The 21,291-nt window shown below is 36.3% G+C and overlaps 3 protein-coding genes across 13 annotated transcripts in view; all 3 read left to right on the forward strand.

Annotated features, from left to right (window-relative positions):
- Positions 1-21,291, forward strand: part of LOC149743020 (uncharacterized) — a 28,313-nt gene that overhangs the window by 71 nt on the left and 6,951 nt on the right. Inside the window, exon 2 of one of the 2 annotated variants that reach the window (XM_089880023.1) lies at positions 20,632-20,706. The gene's annotated coding sequence lies outside the window, so the exon portion shown is untranslated. Of the gene's footprint in view, positions 1-20,570; positions 20,707-21,291 lie in introns of those variants that run through there. The other variant, XM_089880032.1, reaches the window with a different exon arrangement.
- Positions 4-6,971, forward strand: LOC149743021 (uncharacterized). Of its 7 annotated transcripts, none has more exons than XM_089880704.1 (7): positions 6-1,642; positions 1,869-1,951; positions 2,269-2,489; positions 3,596-3,947; positions 4,185-4,231; positions 5,748-5,843; positions 5,981-6,971. In XM_089880704.1, exons 4-6 carry the CDS (start codon positions 3,626-3,628, stop codon positions 5,775-5,777), a joined length of 399 nt encoding a protein of 132 aa, XP_089736830.1. In that variant the 5' UTR covers positions 6-1,642; positions 1,869-1,951; positions 2,269-2,489; positions 3,596-3,625; the 3' UTR covers positions 5,778-5,843; positions 5,981-6,971. The 7 variants fall into 7 exon arrangements, with proteins under 7 accessions (XP_089736853.1, XP_089736830.1, XP_089736814.1 ...); XM_089880688.1 differs by having other exon boundaries at positions 1,869-1,944; positions 2,061-2,489; XM_089880697.1 differs by having other exon boundaries at positions 1,869-1,944.
- On the forward strand, positions 9,336-19,723 carry LOC149743022 (uncharacterized). 4 transcript variants are annotated; one of them, XM_089879469.1, is made up of 25 exons: positions 9,350-10,100; positions 11,125-11,206; positions 11,277-11,411; positions 12,076-12,138; positions 12,443-13,166; positions 13,264-13,478; positions 13,587-13,726; positions 13,855-14,053; positions 14,157-14,258; positions 14,330-14,535; positions 14,601-14,745; positions 14,853-14,998; positions 15,097-15,380; positions 15,467-15,627; positions 15,696-16,741; positions 16,796-16,918; positions 17,025-17,147; positions 17,208-17,276; positions 17,388-17,467; positions 17,536-17,659; positions 17,856-17,970; positions 18,034-18,095; positions 18,158-18,320; positions 18,660-18,843; positions 18,968-19,723. In XM_089879469.1, the coding sequence occupies exons 1-25, from the start codon at positions 10,077-10,079 to the stop codon at positions 19,107-19,109; spliced, it is 4,857 nt and encodes a 1,618-aa protein (XP_089735595.1). In that variant the 5' UTR covers positions 9,350-10,076; the 3' UTR covers positions 19,110-19,723. The 4 variants fall into 4 exon arrangements, 3 of the variants coding, with proteins under 3 accessions (XP_089735610.1, XP_089735595.1, XP_089735604.1); XM_089879478.1 differs by lacking the exon at positions 14,157-14,258; XR_016385147.1 differs by lacking the exons at positions 17,856-17,970; positions 18,660-18,843; positions 18,968-19,723 and having other exon boundaries at positions 9,336-10,100; positions 18,158-18,242.

Raw genomic sequence — 21,291 nt, forward strand, 5'->3', positions numbered from 1 at the left:
GGTACTGCCTATAACACCCCCCACGCGCGGCGTAGGCCAAATCAGGAATTTACATTTTGAGAGAATCCCCTTTTTTTCGTGTAAAAACCTTTTTCCTTCGTTTCAATTTGATCGTTCGAGAGATTACTATCTCTCGTCTGCGACGTATAAGTAATGTTTTTGTTCGCTACCAGGGGGGTAGGCGCAGTGTTACATGTTATGATTGTACTCGGTATACGAGGGGGGTAGGTAGTGTAGAAATGTAATGGTTTACTCGGTACCGGAGGGGGGTAGGTAGTGTAGAAATGTAATGATTGTACTCGGTACCGGAGGGGGGTAGGTAGTGTAGAAATGTAATGATTTTACTCGGTACCGGAGGGGGGTAGGTAGTGTAGAAATGTAATGATTGTACTCGGTACCTGAGGAGGGTAGGTAGTGTAGAAATGTAATGATTTTACTCGGTACCGGAGGGGGTAGGTCGTGTAGAAATGTAATGATTTTACTCGGTACCGGAGGGGGTAGGTAGTGTAGAAATGTAATGATTTTACTCGGTACCGGAGGGGGGTAGGTAGTGTAGAAATTTAATGATTGTACTCGGTACCGGAGGGGTGTAGGTCGTGTAGAAATTTAATGATTGTACTCGGTACCGGAGGGGGGTAGGTAGTGTAGAAATGTAATGATTGTACTCGGTACCGGAGGGGGGTAGGTAGTGTAGAAATGTAATGATTGTACTCGGTACCGGAGGGGGGTAGGTAGTGTAGAAATTTAATGAATGTACTCGGTACCGGAGGGGGTAGGTCGTGTAGAAATGTAATGATTTTACTCGGTACCGGAGGGGGGTAGGTCGTGTAGAAATGTAATGATTTTACTCGGTACCGGAGGGGGGTAGGTCGTGTAGAAATGTAATGATTTTACTCGGTACCGGAGGGGGGTAGGTCGTGTAGAAATGTAATGATTGTACTCGGTACCGGAGGGGGGTAGGTCGTGTAGAAATTTAATGATTGTACTCGGTACCGGAGGGGGGTAGGTAGTGTAGAAATGTAATGATTTTACTCGGTACCGAAGGGGGGTAGGTCGTGTAGAAATTTAATGATTGTACTCGGTACCGGAGGGGGGTAGGTAGTGTAGAAATGTAATGATTTTACTCGGTACCGGAGGGGGGTAGGTAGTGTAGAAATGTAATGATTGTACTCGGTACCTGAGGAGGGTAGGTAGTGTAGAAATGTAATGATTGTACTCGGTATCGGAGGGGGGTAGGTAGTGTAGAAATGTAATGATTTTACTCGGTACCGGAGGGGGGTAGGTAGTGTAGAAATTTAATGATTGTACTCGGTACCGGAGGGGTGTAGGTCGTGTAGAAATTTAATGATTGTACTCGGTACCGGAGGGGGGTAGGTAGTGTAGAAATGTAATGATTGTACTCGGTACCGGAGGGGGGTAGGTAGTGTAGAAATGTAATGATTGTACTCGGTACCGGAGGGGGGTAGGTAGTGTAGAAATGTAATGATTGTACTCGGTACGGAGGGGGGTAGGTAGTGTAGAAATGTAATGATTGTACTCGGTACCGGAGGGGGGTAGGTATTGGTTAACTTGATTTGGGTTGTACTTGGTATATACTGTTTTGTATGTAATATTTTGTCTACAACAGAACAACGCATCGCAGGTAATTTTTTTATTTAATGTAAAGTGTTTTACCCTATCCACATCTTGGATGGAAGGGGATACTGCACAATAACATATTGGTCATTTTAGTTTATGGATTGCCTGCTATCAATAAGCTTATCTGAATATACATTACACATGGCCTGTACACAGTAAATTTTATTGAAAGTACTCTGCATTTTACCATTATGCTTTTATAATATTTAATCATATTACTTAAATTACAGAAAACCAAACACAACTTGGCGGGCATTTTAAATTCTGTGAAGGAGAGTTTGGTACTTTGGTATACTGGATGACAATGTAAATGGTGATTTTTGTATCTACGTCTTTTTATAAAACATTTTCTATATATATATTATACAGCTTGTCCCAAAAATGTACTTTTTAAATGACCACATCAGCAACATTTATTTTAGTACAGAAAAGTTTCATACGTCAAAATACTATGAAGAAATGCAGAAAGCAGCACATTATCTAAAGTGTTTGGATTTGGTGGCCATTGTGGTACAAGCATAGCGATAGTGAATAAATCTGAATGGTTTCTATCATTTAAATATTTGTTGATACTCCCCCTTTCTACAGTTTCCTCTTGATACCATAGTAACTGTTATATTTTGTTCACAGATAAAGTTTCAAAGGATCAAGTAAGATGAAGTATACTAAGGCAGTGCAAACACTTCTTCACATTGTTTTTCCAGCACTAAAAAAATATTAAACAATTTTTGAAAATTCATGCTTTGTTTATTTTATCATATCTGGCTCACTGGCTGTTCCACCACGCACCCAGGAGGCCGCCATTCTGCGTGATCGTTAGGTTTTTTACAGGACCTTCGCATGTGCTTCAGGTACAACAACGTTTTAAACGATGTCTGAACCAAAAACACTGCCTTATTATACCTGGTTCAAGTATGGTATCTATTATAAGTCATTTCTACACTACCTACCCCCCTCCGGTACCAAGTAAAATCATTACATTTCTACACTACCTACCCCCCTCCGGTACCGAGTAAAATCATTACATTTCTACACTACCTACGCCCCTCCGGTACCGAGTAAAATCATTACATTTCTACACTACCTACCCCCCTCCTGTACCGAGTAAAATCATTACATTTCTACACTACCTACCCCGCTCCGGTACCGAGTAAAATCATTACATTTCTACACGACCTACCCCCCTTCGGTACCGAGTAAAATCATTACATTTCTACACGACCTACCCCCCTTCGGTACCGAGTAAAATCATTACATTTCTACACGACCTACCCCCCTTCGGTACCGAGTAAAATCATTACATTTCTACACGACCTACCCCCCTCCGGAACCGAGTAAAATCATTACATTTCTACACTACCTACGCCCCCTCCTGTACCGAGTACAATCATTACATTTCTTCACTACCTACCCCCCTCCGGTACCGAGTAAAATCATTATATTTCTACACTACCTACCCCCCTCCTGTACCGAGTAAAATCATTACATTTCTACACTACCTACCCCCCTCCGGTACCGAGTAAAATCATTACATTTCTACACGACCTACCCCCCTTCGCGTACCGAGTAAAATCATTACATTTCTACACGACCTACCCCCCTCCGGTACCGAGTAAAATCATTACATTTCTACACTACCTACCCCCTCCGGTACCGAGTACAATCATTACATTTCTTCACTACCTACCCCCCTCCGGTACCGAGTAAAATCATTATATTTCTACACTACCTACCCCTCTCCGGTACCGAGTAAAATCATTACATTTCTACACTACCTACCCCCCTCCGATACCGAGTAAAATCATTACATTTCTGCACTACCTACCCCCCTCCGGTACCGAGTAAACCATTACATTTCTACACTACCTACCCCCCTCGTATACCGAGTACAATCATAACATGTAACACTGCGCCTACCCCCCTGGTAGCGAACAAAAACATTACTTATACGTCGCAGACGGAGACGGGGTCGGAAGCTAAAGTGTCCATGTCCCCTGGCCACCCTCTACCAACATGGACATGGCCAGCTACCAACATGGACATGGCCAGCTACCAACATGGACATGGCCAACTACCAACATGGACATGGCCAGCTACCAACATGGACATGGCCAGCTACCAACATGGACATGGCCAGCTACCAACATGGACATGGCCAGCTACCAACATGGGCATGGCCAACTACCAACATGGACATGACCATCTACCAACTTGGACATGGCCATCTACCAACCTGGACATGGCCATCTACCAAACTATCGCGGAACCAAAGAGCAACCCCTGGCCCGGTAAAAATATTCAAAGTAAAGGTAGAAAATCAAGATTTATGAAAAGTTTATTATGTTTCTATACCTGTGTAGTTAACTGACGCGAATATGAAGAACTGCTTATGAAACTATGAAATATTAGTTACAAAAAAATCGATCCTCCCCAAAAGTATTTAATCGCTAAGAGTCTCTGCATAGTATTTACCGCGTTTGCCCTACTTATGTTTATTTTATATTTTGGTATGAGTTGTATGTTTAGTTAATGGGTTGTTTGTTTAGAGGATATCAAAAAGGACACAAGTAAAGCATGCTCCGATACGATACAGGTTAGTCTGTGTTAGAAGCTGGTACTTTTAAAGTTCTTGGTTAGGAGTTAGTGATGGCTATATAGGACTTAGTTTAGTAAGGGGTTGGCAGTCAAGGGTTAGTTACTATTACCTTCAGGTATTTTGCGTGATGTATGTAAATTACCTGTTTGTTTTTAGGTTAAATGCTAGCCTTGTGCAATGTAAACCAAATGTCGCAATTCAGGAAAAGGGATTAAACTTTTTATCTCTGCGCCTTATAACATTAAATTGGTATATATAGAAGCTGCAGTATAAATTCCAGTTGCCACAATGAATATAGAGCCATAGCTCAAAGAGGCCAAAACTTCGGGTGACACGGTGAATGTTTTAGAAGCCATAGAGGCGACAGCTACTGAGTTCCAGGTGCCACAAAGAATGTTTGGAAGCTATGACTTCTATTTTTCAAGATGCCGCGGTGCTAAAATTTAGAAGCCGTGGCACTAAAGCCGCGGCTAAATATCTGTCGTGGCACCTGGAATTTAAAAGTCGCGGCGCTAAAATTTAGAAGCCGTGGCACTAAAGCCGCGGCTAAATATCTGTCGTGGCACCTGGAATTTAAAAATTTCGGCGCTAAAATTTAGAAGTCGTGGCACTAAAGCCGCGGCTAAATATCTGTCATGGCACCTGGAATTTAAAAATAGCGGCGCTAAAATTTAGAAGCCGTGGCACTAAAGCTGCGGCTAAATATCTGTCGTGGCACCTGGAATTTAAAAATTTCGGCGCTAAAATTTAGAAGCCATGGCACTAAAGCTGCGGCTAAATATCTGTCATGGCACCTGGAATTTAAAAATAGCGGCGCTAAAATTTAGAAGCCGTGGCACTAAAGCCGGGGCTAAATATCTGTCATGGCACCTGGGATTTAAAATTGTGGCGCTAAAATTTAGAAGCCGCGGCTAAATATCTGTCGTGGCACTTTGAATTTAAAAGTAGCGGCGCTAAAATTTAGAAGCCACCTGGGATTTAAAAATAGCGGCGCTAAAATTTAAAAGCCGTGGCACTAAAGCCGCGGCTAAATATCTGTCGTGGCACCTGGAATTTAAAAATAGCGGCGCTAAAATTTAAAAGCTGTGGCACTAAAGCCGCGGCTAAATATCTGTCATGGCACCTGGGATTTAAAATTGTGGAGCTAAAATTTAGAAGCCGTGGCACTAAAGCCGCGGCTAAATATCTGTCGTGGCACCTTGAATTTAAAAGTAGTGGCGCTAAAATTTCGAAGCCGTGGCACCTAGAATTATGACTAGTCGTTTCTTATGGCCTCCAGTTTAACATGCCAAATAAATGGATCAGATTGTTTACCAAATTTAAAATCAAGCATAGTGAAACTATGCTGAAAGCAGAACTATATTATAATTTCTCCGGAATCCGGATTAACGCATTTGTTTAAAAAAAAAATTTTTTTTATTGGGTATGTTATACAGTAAACTTATTATTTGTTAGTGTTTAGTTATTGAAATTTGTTTATTGCCATTTTCTACTTTTGCCTTGCTTTTTACAGAAAGAAGTTTTGCTAAACACCAAGAAGTAAACAAAAAAGAAACTTTTTCACCAAATTGAAACACCATATTATAGTGTGAACATTTTACGAAACCAGGTAAAAGACTATGTTTGGAGTGCTGTTACCTTTAAAAATACAACCAAAAAACATTGGTTTTTGGTGCTTACACTATTCCATCTTACACCACACTTTTACTATAAATATTTTCTAAAATCTAATAAATTATATTTTAGATTGGATCTGAGGCAGATTTCTAATGGTATTTCAGCAAGTGCATCAATGTTCGTGAAAACTCCTTCAAACATGTTGTCACAATAGAACAATGGAAATGTCCTGTTTGTCTTCTTCGTACTGCGTGTGAAAATAATCAATCAACGTCGAGTCAAAGTTATAATAAAAATGTTTGGTTGCCTCTATGAGTCACATCTCATACACTGGTGCTATTAATAACTGTCTGTTATTAAATTTTAAAGGAAAATAATACATTAAGCTGCTGAAAAATATATTTCATACTAATGTTTTCTCTTTACCCGCTGTATTTTTTCTTTTAAAAATATTTGTTGTTTCTGTTAAAAACAAAACGGTATTTGCAATTGTAAACGTTATAGAGTCTAAATTTTATAATCATTTTGAATATAGCAGGGTGGGGCAAGATGGGACACTCTTGTTTTGTTTAGTGGTGAAACAAATAACATTAAAAGAATATAAAAATCGTATTCTTACTACTCCCATAGACCGTTGTTAATTAATAAAACACCATTAAGATATTTGGACAATATATGCTCAAGGTGTCCCATTTCCCCCATTCCACTATAATCAATTTTCTGTTATTACAAGTTCATATACATTTGTAGGATACAATATTTATCCATTGAAATTCGAACATTACCCATTGTCATTCAAACAATATCAATTGTTATATGCAATAATATATTGTACAGGTAACGTGTTAAAAACTATAGCAGTAGGGCAAGAAAAGGAATGTTTAGAGTTAGACTTAATTTTCAAAGCAGGCAGTATTATTTCGTGTTATTTACGTATATTCCTATTTATAAATGCACTTAATAATCAGATTTAACAATGATTTTAAACTGTCCCATCTTATCCTGTGTGTTTTCGAATTTTTAAAATTTAACTTGTTGTGCGGCTCGCTGAATAACTCCTCGTGTGTTTTATTATGTTTTATTAAATTGTTGTCAATTAATAAAGGAATGATAGTACTAATTCGTGGTATTACCAAAAAACCGTCATCTATTTTGATTTTGAAAATGTTTGGCAATATGTGCTTAAGTGTCCCATCTTCCCCCATTGTACTATAATATTATATGGGGCATTACACAGCAGAAAATTTAGCGTTATGACAGGAGATTTTGTAGGGTAGGGGAATATAAGACACTTTGTCGGGTGGGAATTTTTTTACGGACTTTCATTTGTTGTTTATTAAAAAAAACTTTTTTTACAGGTAAAAAAAGCAAAATTGCAAGGTGCTAATTTAAATGACTGCTAAATCATATATAATAAAGCCGATGAAACTTTTTTGTTTGAGACCATGAACGATAAAACTAGTTTCACAGGGGTATAAAGAAACTAGATATATTTTGCACAGTTTAATTTAGTCTCATAAAGCTAGTTGTGTATGCTAATTATAAAGAAAATATCCAAGGTTTAGCAAAAAACGGTTTCTAATGTCGCAAGTCGTTTTTAGTTAAAAAAACAGCAACACTTGTTCTGCAGCGGCTTTGTCGTTCCATGATATTGCTCTTAAACTATTCCATGTAACCCGTTTTAGTCAAAGAAAATGGTTTTATTTACGTAATTAAGGCGGTACATTTTCTAAAACACATCTCTGCATTCTGCCAATGACCGGGATTCACCTCGTTAACACAATTACTTGCGTCTGCTTTAATTGCCGCCAAAATTTTAGTTTTTCCGACCACTACTATAGGAATAAGCAGGAGAGAGAGAACTTAAACTTAGACGTAGCCTAATAAGACCAAAATAAAATGGTATTCAAAATACATGGCAAATTAAAAATTCTGATTTTACAAAGTGTCCTATCTTCCCCAACCCAACTATATGTAATAAAATACACATATAGAGAACTCCAAGATCACCTACATGAGGGAACCACAAAACTGATATTTTACTTTAGCAATCGTATCACTTATGATTTTGCTCCAAAACTGTTCTTTTGGTCCCACGAATACGCGTTGCAATTTTTTTATTGGGCGGTTTTTGTGTTTAATATTGGGCGGTTTTGTCGAAGTTAATTTTGAAAATACAGGTAAAACTGCTGCGACACTGTTTCAAACAAGGTGTCGGCAACAACATTTACATTATCATAAGCTACCAGATTGCATACGACGTAAAAATACGCAGTCGAATGACGCTGACAAAATAACGAGTATTAGTGAGACGAGAAATACATAAGCAAACTATCTCTGGTGAGAAACATTTTGGAATCAACTGTTTTACGGATCAATATCATATAAGGATATACCCCAATAAAGCAACCAACCAAGGATAGTATCCAAGGTATAATAAGTCTCAATTAATCAAAGCGTATCAAGCTGACACCACATTTAAACTGTCCACCATTTTGTTTTACACCGAGTAGAATAAAGGAAAAAGGTTCGAAGGCGCAAGGATAAACGTCAATCAAATGTCGTGTAACTAACATTGGCGGGCTTTTCTCCCCACTTTTAGCGGGCATTCACTCCCCAAGCCAGATGTTTTTCGCTACCGCCGGATGTGTTAATTATTTGTCAAAACAATTTATCCGCGGCTTCTGTAATGTTTAAAAATATTTTACATGCGAAGGTAAATATTAAATTCCATTGCAACTTCTCTAATCGTCGTGTCTCACTGTGAACTTTAACGCAAATTGACTTATTGTTGCATTGGGAAGCCAGGGAAAAATAACATTTTTTGGGCATAAATTTACCGGAATGAATCAGTAAAACGTTAGTAATAAATTAATTGGCGATGCGGAAAAAAATATAAAATCCCTTTTATAAACACCCAAATCACTTTATTGTTAGATTTGCCTCTGCTATAGTATTGTTGTACCTTGTAAAGAAAAGACAAAGAATATAGTTCGCAATTAGCATTATTTTCTTTTGCTCGAATATAATGTTCAGTTTGTACTATACACAGCATATTTTTCAATCAATTTCTGCTGGTTTTAAATCGAAAACTAAGTTCGATATTTAAACGTCGGGTCCAGACCGTTTCAAACGAAGGGTCGCTTTTAATTTGAACCAAATTGTCATTATGTTTGTTCTTATATTGCGCAGTAGTGTGGGGGCGTATGCGCATTATAACGGATGTACAGCTATTATATTATAAAAACTATATTATTTTCATAACCGAAGCGCTAGGAAAGTTTTCTTCTGTCTCGCAATCCCAACTTATTTATAAATTGTTCGCGAATAAATTGTTTTGACAAAGTAACACATCCGGCGGTAGCGAAAAACATCTGGCTTGGGGAGTGAATGCCCGCTAAAAGTGGGGAGAAAAGCCCGCCAATGTTAGTTACACGACATTTGATTGACGTTTATCCTTGCGCCTTCGAACCTTTTTCCTTTATTCTGCTCGGTGTAAAACAAAATGGTGGACAGTTTAAATGTGGTGTCAGCTTGATACGCTTTGATTAATTAAGACTTTTTAAATGCAGCAGGTTCCTTCGGTGCTCGCGACCGAAAAGAAAGTTGAGAATAATAGTTTGCTTATCAGGCGCTTTCGCTTTATATAATTTATTATCTTTTATTATTTTGATTTCGTACCGCCGATGTTAGAAAACCAAGTGCAAACTATATTATTTGCTTTACAAAATGGAACAATACTATAGCAAAGGCAAATCTAATAATGAAGTGATTTAGGTGTTTATTTTATTACTGGTAATTATCGACACAGCTTGATATCTAACGTAATCAGCCATAGCGACGCCAACAGTGCAGATGGTGGAAATGTACCTATGCAAAATGTAAAAACGAAAATAAAGTTAAAAAAATAATTTGCTTATCGAAGCGCCATTGTTTCACATAAATTCTTATCTTCGAAGTTATAAACAGTTTTGATTTCGTACCGCTAGTTTTGGAAAACTGGCACGTTTTATAATCGAGCATATGAGAATGTTTAAGGGAGTTAGCGAACAAACAAACTGTACGGTACATATAGTGAAGTGGGGCAATATGGGACACTTTTAAGGAAGGAATATTTTTTTACGGACCCACCTAAAGTTTCAGAATTATTCCACAGTATTACAACGACTTTATACAACGCGCTTCAAAACCTATGGTTATTGTTAAATGTTAAAAAATGTTTTAAATGGAAACAGTACATTTTAAACAGGTAAAAACGCGAATTGGTATGATGCTAATTTAAATGCTTGCTGAATCACAGTTAAGCAGATGGAATTTTATAACTAGTAGAGCTGGTTAAATTCGGTAGGTTAACTATAAGTTGCAGAATATAGTATTAATACAAAAAATATTTTAATTTGGTGTCCCACCTTCCCCAACATTGTAGCTTTGTAGGTTTTTATTGTCACACTTTAAAAACTTTACTTTATTTAATAATTAATACCTTATGGGTGATTCAAATTTAATGCATTGATAGAATAACAACATAATATATGGAACATCTATTCAAAATTTAGTCACTTGCATATAAGAATATACTGTAGGTAACATGTTAAAAACTATACCAATAAAAAAGAATTTATTAACTTAATTTTTAAAGTGTAAACTATTATTTCGTGTTATTTAAGTGTATTCCTAATAATAAATACACTTATTAATCAAATTTTACAATGATTTTAAACTGTCCAGTCTTAGCCTGTGTATTTTCGAATTCATAAAATTCCACCTGTTGTGAAATTCACTAAAACTCCTTCTGTGTTTTATACATTTTTGAATTGTTGTCAATTATTAAAGGAATTATAGTAATAGTTTCTGGTATCACCTAAAAAACCACTATCTGTTTTGATTTTGGAAATATTGGGCCATATGTGCTTAAATGTCCCATCTTCCCCCGTCCTACTATATGCCGTTTTTCCAGCGATACCACGAATTAGTACTATCATACCTTTATTAATAAAAAAACCCACAAAACTACAATGTGGGGTGGTGGGACAAAATTGAAACATTTTTGTATTAATAATATTTTGCAACTTGTAGTTAATCTACAGTAATTAACCTGCTGAGCTAGTTTCTTTGCTATGTAAACTTTATAAGGTTAAAACAATATTTTTAGGTTTCCACCATTCCCAATTAAAGCCACACTGACTCCTGCTTATTTTACTAATGTTTATATCTCAATTGTTTTTACAAAACTAAAACTAAAAACTAAGGGTAAAACGTTTCGGTTTTAACAGATTTTCAAATACCAAAATATGAATACAAAAGTTGATAGTGGTAATGTTACACCCATTACTATTACCGACCAAGACAAAAAGAGTAAGTACTTCTCTTTATTTGTATTATCTTAATCATGTTCAATGTGTGCCATTAAATATTTTTCTTTTAGTTAAGTGTTATCCTTGTACAAAATCGTGTGCACCAAATGTTCAAAGAGTAAAGGGTAAAAGGTTCAGATCTCATTTTCACTGTCCAAAGTGTGGCAAGCTTGTAACAAGAAAATACAATTTTGAACTTCATGCCAGTAAGTACATAGATAACAAAATTATAGTAGCGTGGGGAAAGAGGGACATTCCATTTTCCTGTACCATTTGGTAGTAAACAAAGAACATTTAAAGAATTATAAAACCGTATCTTCAAAAATTTAATGAATCGTTGTAAATTGATTGAAACACGATCAGGATATTTTGATATTATGTGCTGAAGGTGTCCCATCTTACCCCACCATACTATATTATAGGCTAATCAGTAAACATTTATTTGTAGCTGTATGTTTTAACTTAAATGTAAAGTTTGCAGCCTACATTTTCCCCTGCTGACTGCTGTCTTCGCCTAAATTTGTCTAACACACTATTCAGCATGTAAGTGGTCACATAGAACCTCGTTTCTCGTACTGTTGTTCTTATATTTGTTGTTTTATTTAGGCGACTTTTTTGCACATATCTTAATTCTTGATTCGAGCGTTTATTGTCTATTGATTAAAATCAAATAATAATAATATATGTTTATAAATTTTAGACTAAATTTTCAGATTTGAAACCACACCATTATCAATTAATCATCAATTACTTAACTATTTGAACAAAAGCACTTTATAGTGCAATTGTTTAGTTAAAGTTTTTGAGGATTTAATTAATTTTTGTTAAGATTACTTTTCTATTTGTTTAAGATATATTTGTTTTAACCAGAACGCTGCTATGGAAAGCTACACAGAAGCAGTGAACTGGGAAAATCTGGATCAAGTCTATTGGGTATTTTTTTGCCACGTTTTTGCATTGTTTTATTAATTGTAACCATTTGTTTGGCTTTTTTGAACTTGAATTTTAATTGATTTAAGTGTACTATGCCTCCTAGTTCCACTATGTCCCTTGAGTCTAAGTCCACTTAATTTAGCAGCTGTAGTGAACTAAGCTCATGGTGGACTTACAGAATATGGTAGGCTACTTGTTTCTTTTCTTAATACCTAACATGGTACTTATCATACATGTAAAGATTTAAAAAAAACAATAGGATTTTGTTTTGGGGAATTTGTTTATTTAAGATTTGTTTTTTTAGATATTTTCGAAAAAGAAAAGTCCAAAAAGGAAAACCAAACTTATCAATGCTGTTTCACGAGTTGCAAGAAACAGTACCAACATGCATCATCTCTTCAGCGACATGAAGCAATAGTGCATAATTTGCACAATAAATTGGCCGGTTTCTGCATTAACCAGAAAGATGGCATTTTTTTCATAGCACGTTCCAATACTGGGTTAATGGCACCAATTCACGTACAAAAATGCATTGTGAAGAAATTGATACATTGTTGTAATCAGGAATGCATGGATATGATGAGGGTTGCCGCATTGTCCAATCCTGCAATTGAGTGTGAACATCTTCAATCTGCTAGTGATGGAAATTTGCCTATTGCTCCCAAGCTTTCACTAGATCTAGGTTCCCTTGAAGAACTTCTCAAAATAAATTTAATATCAGCAGATTCGAAAGCTCGATGCGAACATTTACAGGAAAGCAGCCTACTTCATTCCCAAACATTGATTGTACATGCGGATTTTGGACTGTTTGGATATAGTAATAGAAACCAATATTACTCCGTATACACCAAAGAAATCAAATATTATAGTAAACTCCAGCGAGTCAGAGTGACATTTGACTCTCAGGTTGGTAGTTGGTCTTGCCAATGTCCTGTTTCTGGTGAAATGAGATCGTGTGTTCATGAATACGTTGCAAAATGGTACATGTTCCAACACCAAAAGAAGTTGTTCTCTGACACCAAAGATAGGTATATACTAAATTTGGAACGTTTAAATAAATTGTAGCGTAGTGTAAATGTAACCTTAGGTGATAAACTCCTTTTCACTGTTATATTTTTTTGTTAGATTGTTGAACAAGTTGCAGCAAAATGATGTATTTATCATGGAATACATGTTAAAAGAAAAAAGAATTCCAGCTGTACTTAGCAAAGATTTGCTGGTTGAGGATTGTCCTGGACAACCACTGATTGCAGCAGAGAAATTATGTGCTTCATGCAAGGGCATATTAAAAGAACTGGCACCCAATAAAGCATCAGTGTATGGGATGGGCGTTAAATGGGGTAGGGTGCTCTACTAATAAGAACCAGTATTACACTGAAATATACACATCACAGTAAAAAAAATGTTTTTATATTAATATAGAATTATTAGAAAAATGTTTTATTTAGGTGTGGAAACAATCCGCAAACACTGCATTAATTGTGGATTAACTTTCCGGTTTCAAGATTATAAAAGTGGGATCCACAACTTTAACAACCATGTTCTTTTAACCATTAAACTTTGTCATCACTTAATTCGAGGTTTAAAGGTAAAATGTTTAATTTTTAGTAATTGTTGGTTGGTATGTGATTATTGCAAGGAATGACTATTTGACTACTGTAATAAAGTATGAATTAATATTTTATTTATAGTTAAATTATTTTTCTATTTGCACAGAATCATGTAGCTGTGGAGAGAAATTTAAAAACAATTTTTGATGATGATATATCATTACCGATTTCATCAATTCGGAATGGGATTTACCATTTTATAGCTTTACAAGACATAAACTATGATTTTACATGCATTCGTTGTGGCACAAAACCAGATATAGTAGTTGGTGATGGAAATTGGGGAAATGCATGTCTTCGGCCAGGTTAGTTTATCATTTTTATGTATTTTTCAACAAATAATATTTAATATTATCTCCTTATTGTCAGTTCTTTATAACAGTATTAAATGACAATTTTGTAATGTAGTAAGCAGTTTAAAGAAACCGGTGCTGCCTGTCAGTGCAAATATAAATGTCGATGAGACTTGGCAGAGGTACCATTATGAGATGATTGGAAGAGGTTTTTTTGGTAGGTGATTTTATAATACCTTGTGTAGTTATAGTTTTTTATTCTATGATTAATATGAATTAATTATCTAGGTTCAACAACAAACCCATGGAAAGTGGATGTAACATATGGATCAGTTGCACCGTGGATGGGAAAAAAAGTTAGAAAATCATGTCAACTTCCAAATACAGAATTTAAAAAGGGCTCAGCATTGCAAAAGGCCAAACCAAATAAAGCACAATCAAAAATAGAAGTTAGCCACGAAGAGATCTTAACTGCACTTCATTCACCAAAATCAGTAAGATTAATCAAATCAAAGCTATTCTTGTTAATATGTAATAACATAACTGTTTTATGTGGCAGTCATCTTCAAAAGATTTAAAAGAAATTTGCGAAAAATTTGGAATACCTTCAGGAAGCACTGAAGATATGGTAAACGAGCTACAGGAGCTAATATTGTTCAAAGAAATATTTCCTAAAGCTTACAAAAGCATTAAGAAGTGTGGTGGTAAGACAACATTTTAAAATTGAATGTGTGTAAATCTTGAGCGATAGAATAATTATCTATACTTATACACCCAAAAAGATTGAAATTTGAATATTTGCTGTTTTAAGGTGGAATTGTACATTTCCGGTGCATTCATGGTGTCTGCATTTACAAAAAATGCCTGTTACGTCAAGAATCTGCCAGGGACTATATTGATGCCATTTTAGCATTTTCAAAGCAACCATGTGTTGTTATCTCAGATATTCCATCCCAGGTAAACTTGTTTATATATTTGATATGCTACAAAATCAAATTAAGGGATATTAAATATTGTTCACAGCTAAACGTGGTATTTTCCTTTTTTGTTAAAAGGTGGCATTGCATGGTGAAAACAGAAGCCCAGGTTTGTTTTCACCTTACCGTGGAATGCTTTACCCCTGGAATAAAGAAAATTTAGAAAGAGAAAAAGCTGGGACTCTCGAAATGGTTAAAATCGATACAACGATTGAAACTGCACATTATAGTTTATGTGATGCATTTCACAACAAGAGTAAAAAAAAGGGACCAACTAAATCATTTAGAGATATTCGTAATACGAACCTGTCTGTGAACACTAGTGTTTGTGAACAAAGAAATGCGGACATGGCTCGTGACAGGTGAATTTAACTTTTTCTAAATGTTTTGTGAAATAAGAACCTCTCTCCTGTTTTGTAATTGCTTTGTTTTTATTTTCCAACTGAAGGTATTCATTTTGTGGAATGGATATGGTTAATTTTCTGTTCATCAGTCGTTTTTGTATTCATTTGGAAAATGAATCAATCAACCAAAAATTCAGATCAATTTTAAAAAGAAAATTTGATACCTTGGAGTACACGGATGACGGTATTGTGGTTCCAACAAAGTGTGAGTATTACATTTATTTTACTTACCGAGTATACTCCATGAACTACTGCCATCTGTTTTTATTACAGCCAGAGGATTACAAACGAAACCTAATATAGTGCCCACACCTGTTCCAGTGGTGTCATCCCCTGTTCCTGTGGTGCCATCCCCTGTTGCGGTGGTGTCATCCCCTGTTCCGGTGGTGTCATCCCCTGTTCCGGTGGTGTCATCCCCTGTTCCGGTGGTGTCATCCCCTGTTCCGGTGGTGTCATCCGCTGTTCCTGTGGTGTCATCCCCTGTTCCTGTGGTGTCATCCCCTGTTCCGGTGGTGCCATCCCCTGTTCCGGTGGTGTCATCCCCTGTTCCGGTGGTGCCATCCCCTGTTCCTGTGGTGTCATCCCCTGTTCTGGTGGTGTCATCCCCTGTTCCAGTGGTGTCATCCCCTGTTCCTGTGGTGTCATCCCCTGTTCCTGTGGTGTCATCCCCTGTTCCGGTGGTGTCATCCCTTGTTCCTGTGGTGTCATCCCCTGTTCCTGTGGTGTCATCATCTGTTACGGTGGTGTCATCCCTTGTTCCGGTGGTGCCATCCCCTGTTCCTGTGGTGTCATCCCCTGTTCTGGTGGTGTCATCCCCTGTTCCAGTGGTGTCATCCCCTGTTCCTGTGGTGTCATCCCCTGTTCCTGTGGTGTCATCCCCTGTTCCGGTGGTGTCATCCCCTGTTCCTGTGGTGTCATCCCCTGTTCCTGTGGTGTCATCATCTGTTACGGTGGTGTCATCCCTTGTTCCGGTGGTGCCATCCCCTGTTCCTGTGGTGTCATCCCCTGTTCCTGTGGTGTCATCCCCTGTTCCAGTCGTGTCATCCCCTGTTCCTGTGGTGTCATCCCCTGTTCCTGTGGTGTCATTCCCTGTTCCGGTGGTGTCATCCCCTGTTCCGGTGGTGTCATCCGCTGTTCCTGTGGTGTCATCCCCTGTTCCAGTGGTGTCATCGCCTGATCCAGTGATGTCATCATCTGTTCCTGTGATGTCATCCCCAGTAGTGCCATTACCCATTCTGGTATCGCATTCACCACCATATCATTTCGAATCCAGAAACCCACCAATATTTTTTTCACCACCTCTGGCTGAGATTTCTGAAGTATTTAACACACTGATTCTTTTTTGAGGAAATTATTAACATTTTTATTTTTAGGTAAAAAAGTTGTGGAGTTGCCCTCAAAATAATATGATTGTATCATCACTACAAAGTGGAGCCTTGTTGCTTCGGCATAGCTCATTTTGCACACTTGGCGCAAAGGAATGGGTGGATGGTTCAGTAAGTTGGGATTGTGTGTATCAATTTTAAAATCTTATTTTTTTATTTTATGATGCAGTTTTTTATAACTGATTTTACAGACAAGAATTTCTGCAATTCTTTGCAGGTAATAGACTTCTTTGTTCATTTACTGGCAAGGGACACGGATGTATATGTCTTGGATACATTTTTAGTGGGTTGTATTCTCGAGGAGAACAACAGTGTGCTAAAAAGAAACATGTTAAAAAATGTAAGTTTTAAATAAGTTGTGTTTTTTGAGCCATTTTCTTAACATGGGTATGTGTTACAGGTAAACTTTGCACGGTATAAAGCTTTGATTGGAGGATATAACCTCAATAGAAATCATTGGAATTTGCTGGTAATATGTTTCGAAACTTTGTTAAATATGTAACAATTTTTTTTTATAAAAACAATAATGTTTCAGTTATTATTATATCAGTTTGTAAATGTGATTTTATATTCCTTGCAGTACATTCATTTGCCAACAAAAACAATGTTTTTAGTGGAACCCTTTCAAAACTGCATCACTGATGTAATCGCAAAATTCAGGTGAATAAATAGATATGGTTACTGCTATTTAACCTTAGCATTTATAAAATTTCTTTTGCCTTAAACAGAAATTACCTCAAAATTCGCAACAACAAATTTGACGATCAGCTTTTAAGCACAAAATGGACACAGGGCAAATTAACCCATCCAAAACAAACAGACTCTTCTAGCTGTGGGATATTTGTGTTGAAGGTAAATAAATTAAACCATATTTTTGTTTATTAAATTGTGCTTAGTACAACTTTTGGCAGAATATAATATGAATTTTTAATTTGTTTGTTTTTTTACAGACATCTTACAGAGTACTTTTTTGTTTGTTTTACCAGTGTTGACTATGTTGGCTATTAAAATTTATTATTTACTGCTTTCCTTTGTTTTGATTGTACAGATTGCCGAAGCTTTGTTAAGCAATAAGAAGAAAATAAGAAAGAGGATACATTTCGACAACAAAAAAATAATAAATTTAAGATACAGTATTGCTGTAAAAATTTTACAAAACTCAGGTAAAAGAGTTAATATTGTTATAAATCTAATAAAAATTTATTTTGGGGTGTATGTTTCATTAGATGACCTGAAAACCCTGTGCAGTGTGTGCGGTAGCTCACAGGAAGTAACTCAATCACCTTGGGTGAGTTAACATATTTTTCTTCAGATTTCATTATATTTAAATGTTAACAAATTATATTTTAGATTGGATGTGACATATGTTTCCGGTGGTATCACCGGAAGTGCATTAATGTTCCGAAAAAATCTTTCAAACATGTCAAAATAGAAGAATGGAAATGTCCTGTTTGCATTTGTCATACGGAATATGAAATAAAAAGTCAACAGCTGAATCATTTATCAAATAAAGGTAATCGTTGAGCACATAAAAATCAAATGAAAGCATATATGCAAGTTATACACTGATGCTATTCATAAACATCTTACAACGAATGTATATATACAGCTGTTTCAACCTTAACTAAAAAAATCGGCTATTTAGAAATTTATCCAGGTGTAACAACCATGCTTTTGTTCTTCCAATTAAATGTAAATATGTTTTTAACCTTATAAGCGTGTTTTAACAACTGTTGTTTTGCCCTTATATCTTGTCTTTTTGTTTTAAATATTTTTTAATCTTCACTGCTGCAATCGAAGGGACAAATATAGTTATTATTAATATAAGATTTTTATAAATATTTTCTTTCAGAGTTTGAAGACAAATTTCAAACTGCAATAAAATTAAGTTCAGAAAAGGGAAAAATCATAGACGCTCTTGAGAAAACAAGCCAAACTGGCATTAAATGTGGAACGGAAAAAGACTTTAATACCTGGTTTGCAAAACTTCAAGTCGATTCAGCCAACCATAGTCCTGAAACAAGTGCACTATTGAGGTATAAAAACTTTTTCCCAATTGGCAAATTTGTAAATCGTTCTGTAGTATTAGTATGAAATAGACCAATTTACCACAGTAGATATTCTGGTTTGTTTAGCTCACATTCTACATTTTTTTTGCAGTTTAAATGATGAGAAACAATCCATTATTTCCAGAACGTTGTCACAATTCATCTGTGATTTTCCGCAATATTTTATTGAATATGATTTTAATGATATATTTCATGCACTGCCTGCTATTTACAATGAACTTAAAAAAATGTAAACAATATTGTGTTGTTTTATTTTATTGCAGCGTAGTTACATATCCAGAACGTGTAAGTTAAGTTGATCATAGCAACATAATATGCTTAGGAGCGAATAGAATATAAAGTGAGATCTAAAAATTTAAATATATCCTTCAGAACTTATAGCCTATTTAAACTGTAATAAACAAATCAGTTGCCAATCAACTTTTTGTAAACAATGTTCCTATAATTAAAAGAACAGCTTTTTGACATTTTTGACAAATGACATTAAAAACCATTCCCTCCAAACTTTTTAGAAAGTAGAAAGGCAGGGATATTTAGACATGCATTCTTTGGTGCTAGTAAAGAATCTCCCCCACCTTATTTGCTAACCACTAACCCCTAAGTTAGGGGGTTAGGTGTTGATGGATAGGGAGTTAGTGGTTATAGGGGTTAGTAGTTAGTGGTTATAGCGGTTAGTGGTTAGCAAATAAGGTTGGGGGAAGATTCTTCACTTGCACCCATTCTTTTAAAACAAAATAATGCCAATGTTTACAGATTATTGCAGTGCAGAAAACTTTAAGGTAGACTTGTCTACCCTGCCCCTCCATGGCGCCCATAATTGAAACTAACTCACATTATACTGCATTCTTGAAGGCTAACTCACATTATACTACATTCTATAAAAAAAAGACTAAATCACAATATACTACATTCTATCAAAGTCTTGTCAGAGGGTCCTGGTACAACATGTAAAGTGTTTAACCCAAATTCTTAAATGTATGCTAACTTTAAAACACACCACAAACCATTGGGGGTTTGAAGTGTTTATCTTGTTTTGGTATGATTTCGGTTTGTACACTGATCCAACGAACTAAAAAACAACAAAAAATAAAAATAAATAACTATTCCCGTCTTTAACTACACTGATATAAAAAATACCTCATTGTTCTTTTTACTACTCACTTAACATTTGCATATAGCCTACTTCACTATATTGACATCAGAGAGATACTTATATACCATATATAGTGTTATATATTAATATCTCTAAGATTGGCATAGCCTATCTCTGAGAACTATTTGGTCCCAAGTTTGCAATTTGGTTCCTCGCCAGTTTGGTAGTCGGGCCCCCGTGCCATTTTGGTGGATGGCCAGCCTTACGAGGTTGGTAGATGGCCATGTCCATGTTGGTAGTTGGCCATGTCCATGTTGGTAGTTGGCCATGTCCATGTTGGTAGCTGGCCATGTCCATGTTGGTAGCTGGCCATGTCCATGTTGGTAGCTGGCCATGTCCATGTTGGTAGTTGGCCATGTCCATGTTGGTAGTTGGCCATGTCCATGTTGGTAGATGGCCATGTCCATGTTGGTAGAGGGTGGCCAGGGGACATGGCCACTTTAGCTTCCGACCCCTGTTGCGCAGACGAGAGATAGTAATCTCTCGAACGATCAAATTGAAACGAAGGAAAAAGGTTTTTACACGAAAAAAAGGGGATTCTCTCAAAATGTAAATTCCTGATTTGGCCTACGCCGCGCGAGGGGGGTGTTATAGGCTGTACCGTAAATATGAAGTTCAAACGAAGAATTTCTAATTGAATCGGACAACATTTAGGTTTTGAGCTTCTGAGCTACCAGGTAATTTACCAAACATTTATTAACACCAAATAAAATACACGTTTGCAGTGTAGCGTTAAAGTAAGCTCTAATAAATCGGAACGTATTTTACAAGTTTATTTGCTATACTTCTATGCAAAAACATTTTGTTTTTGTTAATTTTTTATTAAATGCATGCATTTCAAGCGTATGTACAAGTACAATGATATGCTTTTACCTGGTATTCAGTTAATTTTTTGTCACTATTCTAATATTTAAACGGTTTGGTATTACTTCTTATACAGCTTAGCTTGCAATTTACCAAATCTTTAGACAGGTTCAATTAGATTAGACAATATTTTATTTGGTAATTTAATCATTGAGTTGGACACGTAAGCTTTTAGCATGGCTGAAGAGAAAATCAAGAGACTGTCTGCCACGCACGCTCATCCCATTTCCTGTATATGCTGCTACTTCCTATTTCGTTCTGCATACAGCCTGTTGAGTGTTGCCTGCTGTTTGGTCTCTTCTATAGCTGCCTGTTGGATTTATTTGAGGTTTAATACAGTTGCAAAATGGGTTTTTTCATATAGTGTTATATAGGTTGTTGGTAGTTAATCTGATAAG

This window comes from Ciona robusta, chromosome 1 (genome assembly GCF_009617815.1).
Source record: "Ciona robusta chromosome 1, ASM961781v2".
Lineage (NCBI taxonomy): Eukaryota > Metazoa > Chordata > Ascidiacea > Phlebobranchia > Cionidae > Ciona > Ciona robusta.

Excerpts from the sequence above, each read along its gene's own strand:
- LOC149743021 (XM_089880681.1), top strand. The coding sequence starts at position 3,626 with ATGTCCCCTGGCCACCCTCTACCAACATGGACATGGCCAGCTACCAAC. Across the intron at positions 3,948-4,184 it reads TAAAAATATTCAAAGTAAAG|AGGATATCAAAAAGGACACA; the intron begins GTAGAAAATCAA and ends TTGTTTGTTTAG. Across the intron at positions 4,232-5,747 it reads CATGCTCCGATACGATACAG|AAAGAAGTTTTGCTAAACAC; the intron begins GTTAGTCTGTGT and ends TGCTTTTTACAG.
- LOC149743022 (XM_089879469.1), top strand. The coding sequence starts at position 10,077 with ATGGAAACAGTACATTTTAAACAG. Across the intron at positions 14,536-14,600 it reads CACTTCATTCACCAAAATCA|TCATCTTCAAAAGATTTAAA; the intron begins GTAAGATTAATC and ends TTTATGTGGCAG. Across the intron at positions 16,919-17,024 it reads AGGAATGGGTGGATGGTTCA|GTAATAGACTTCTTTGTTCA; the intron begins GTAAGTTGGGAT and ends AATTCTTTGCAG.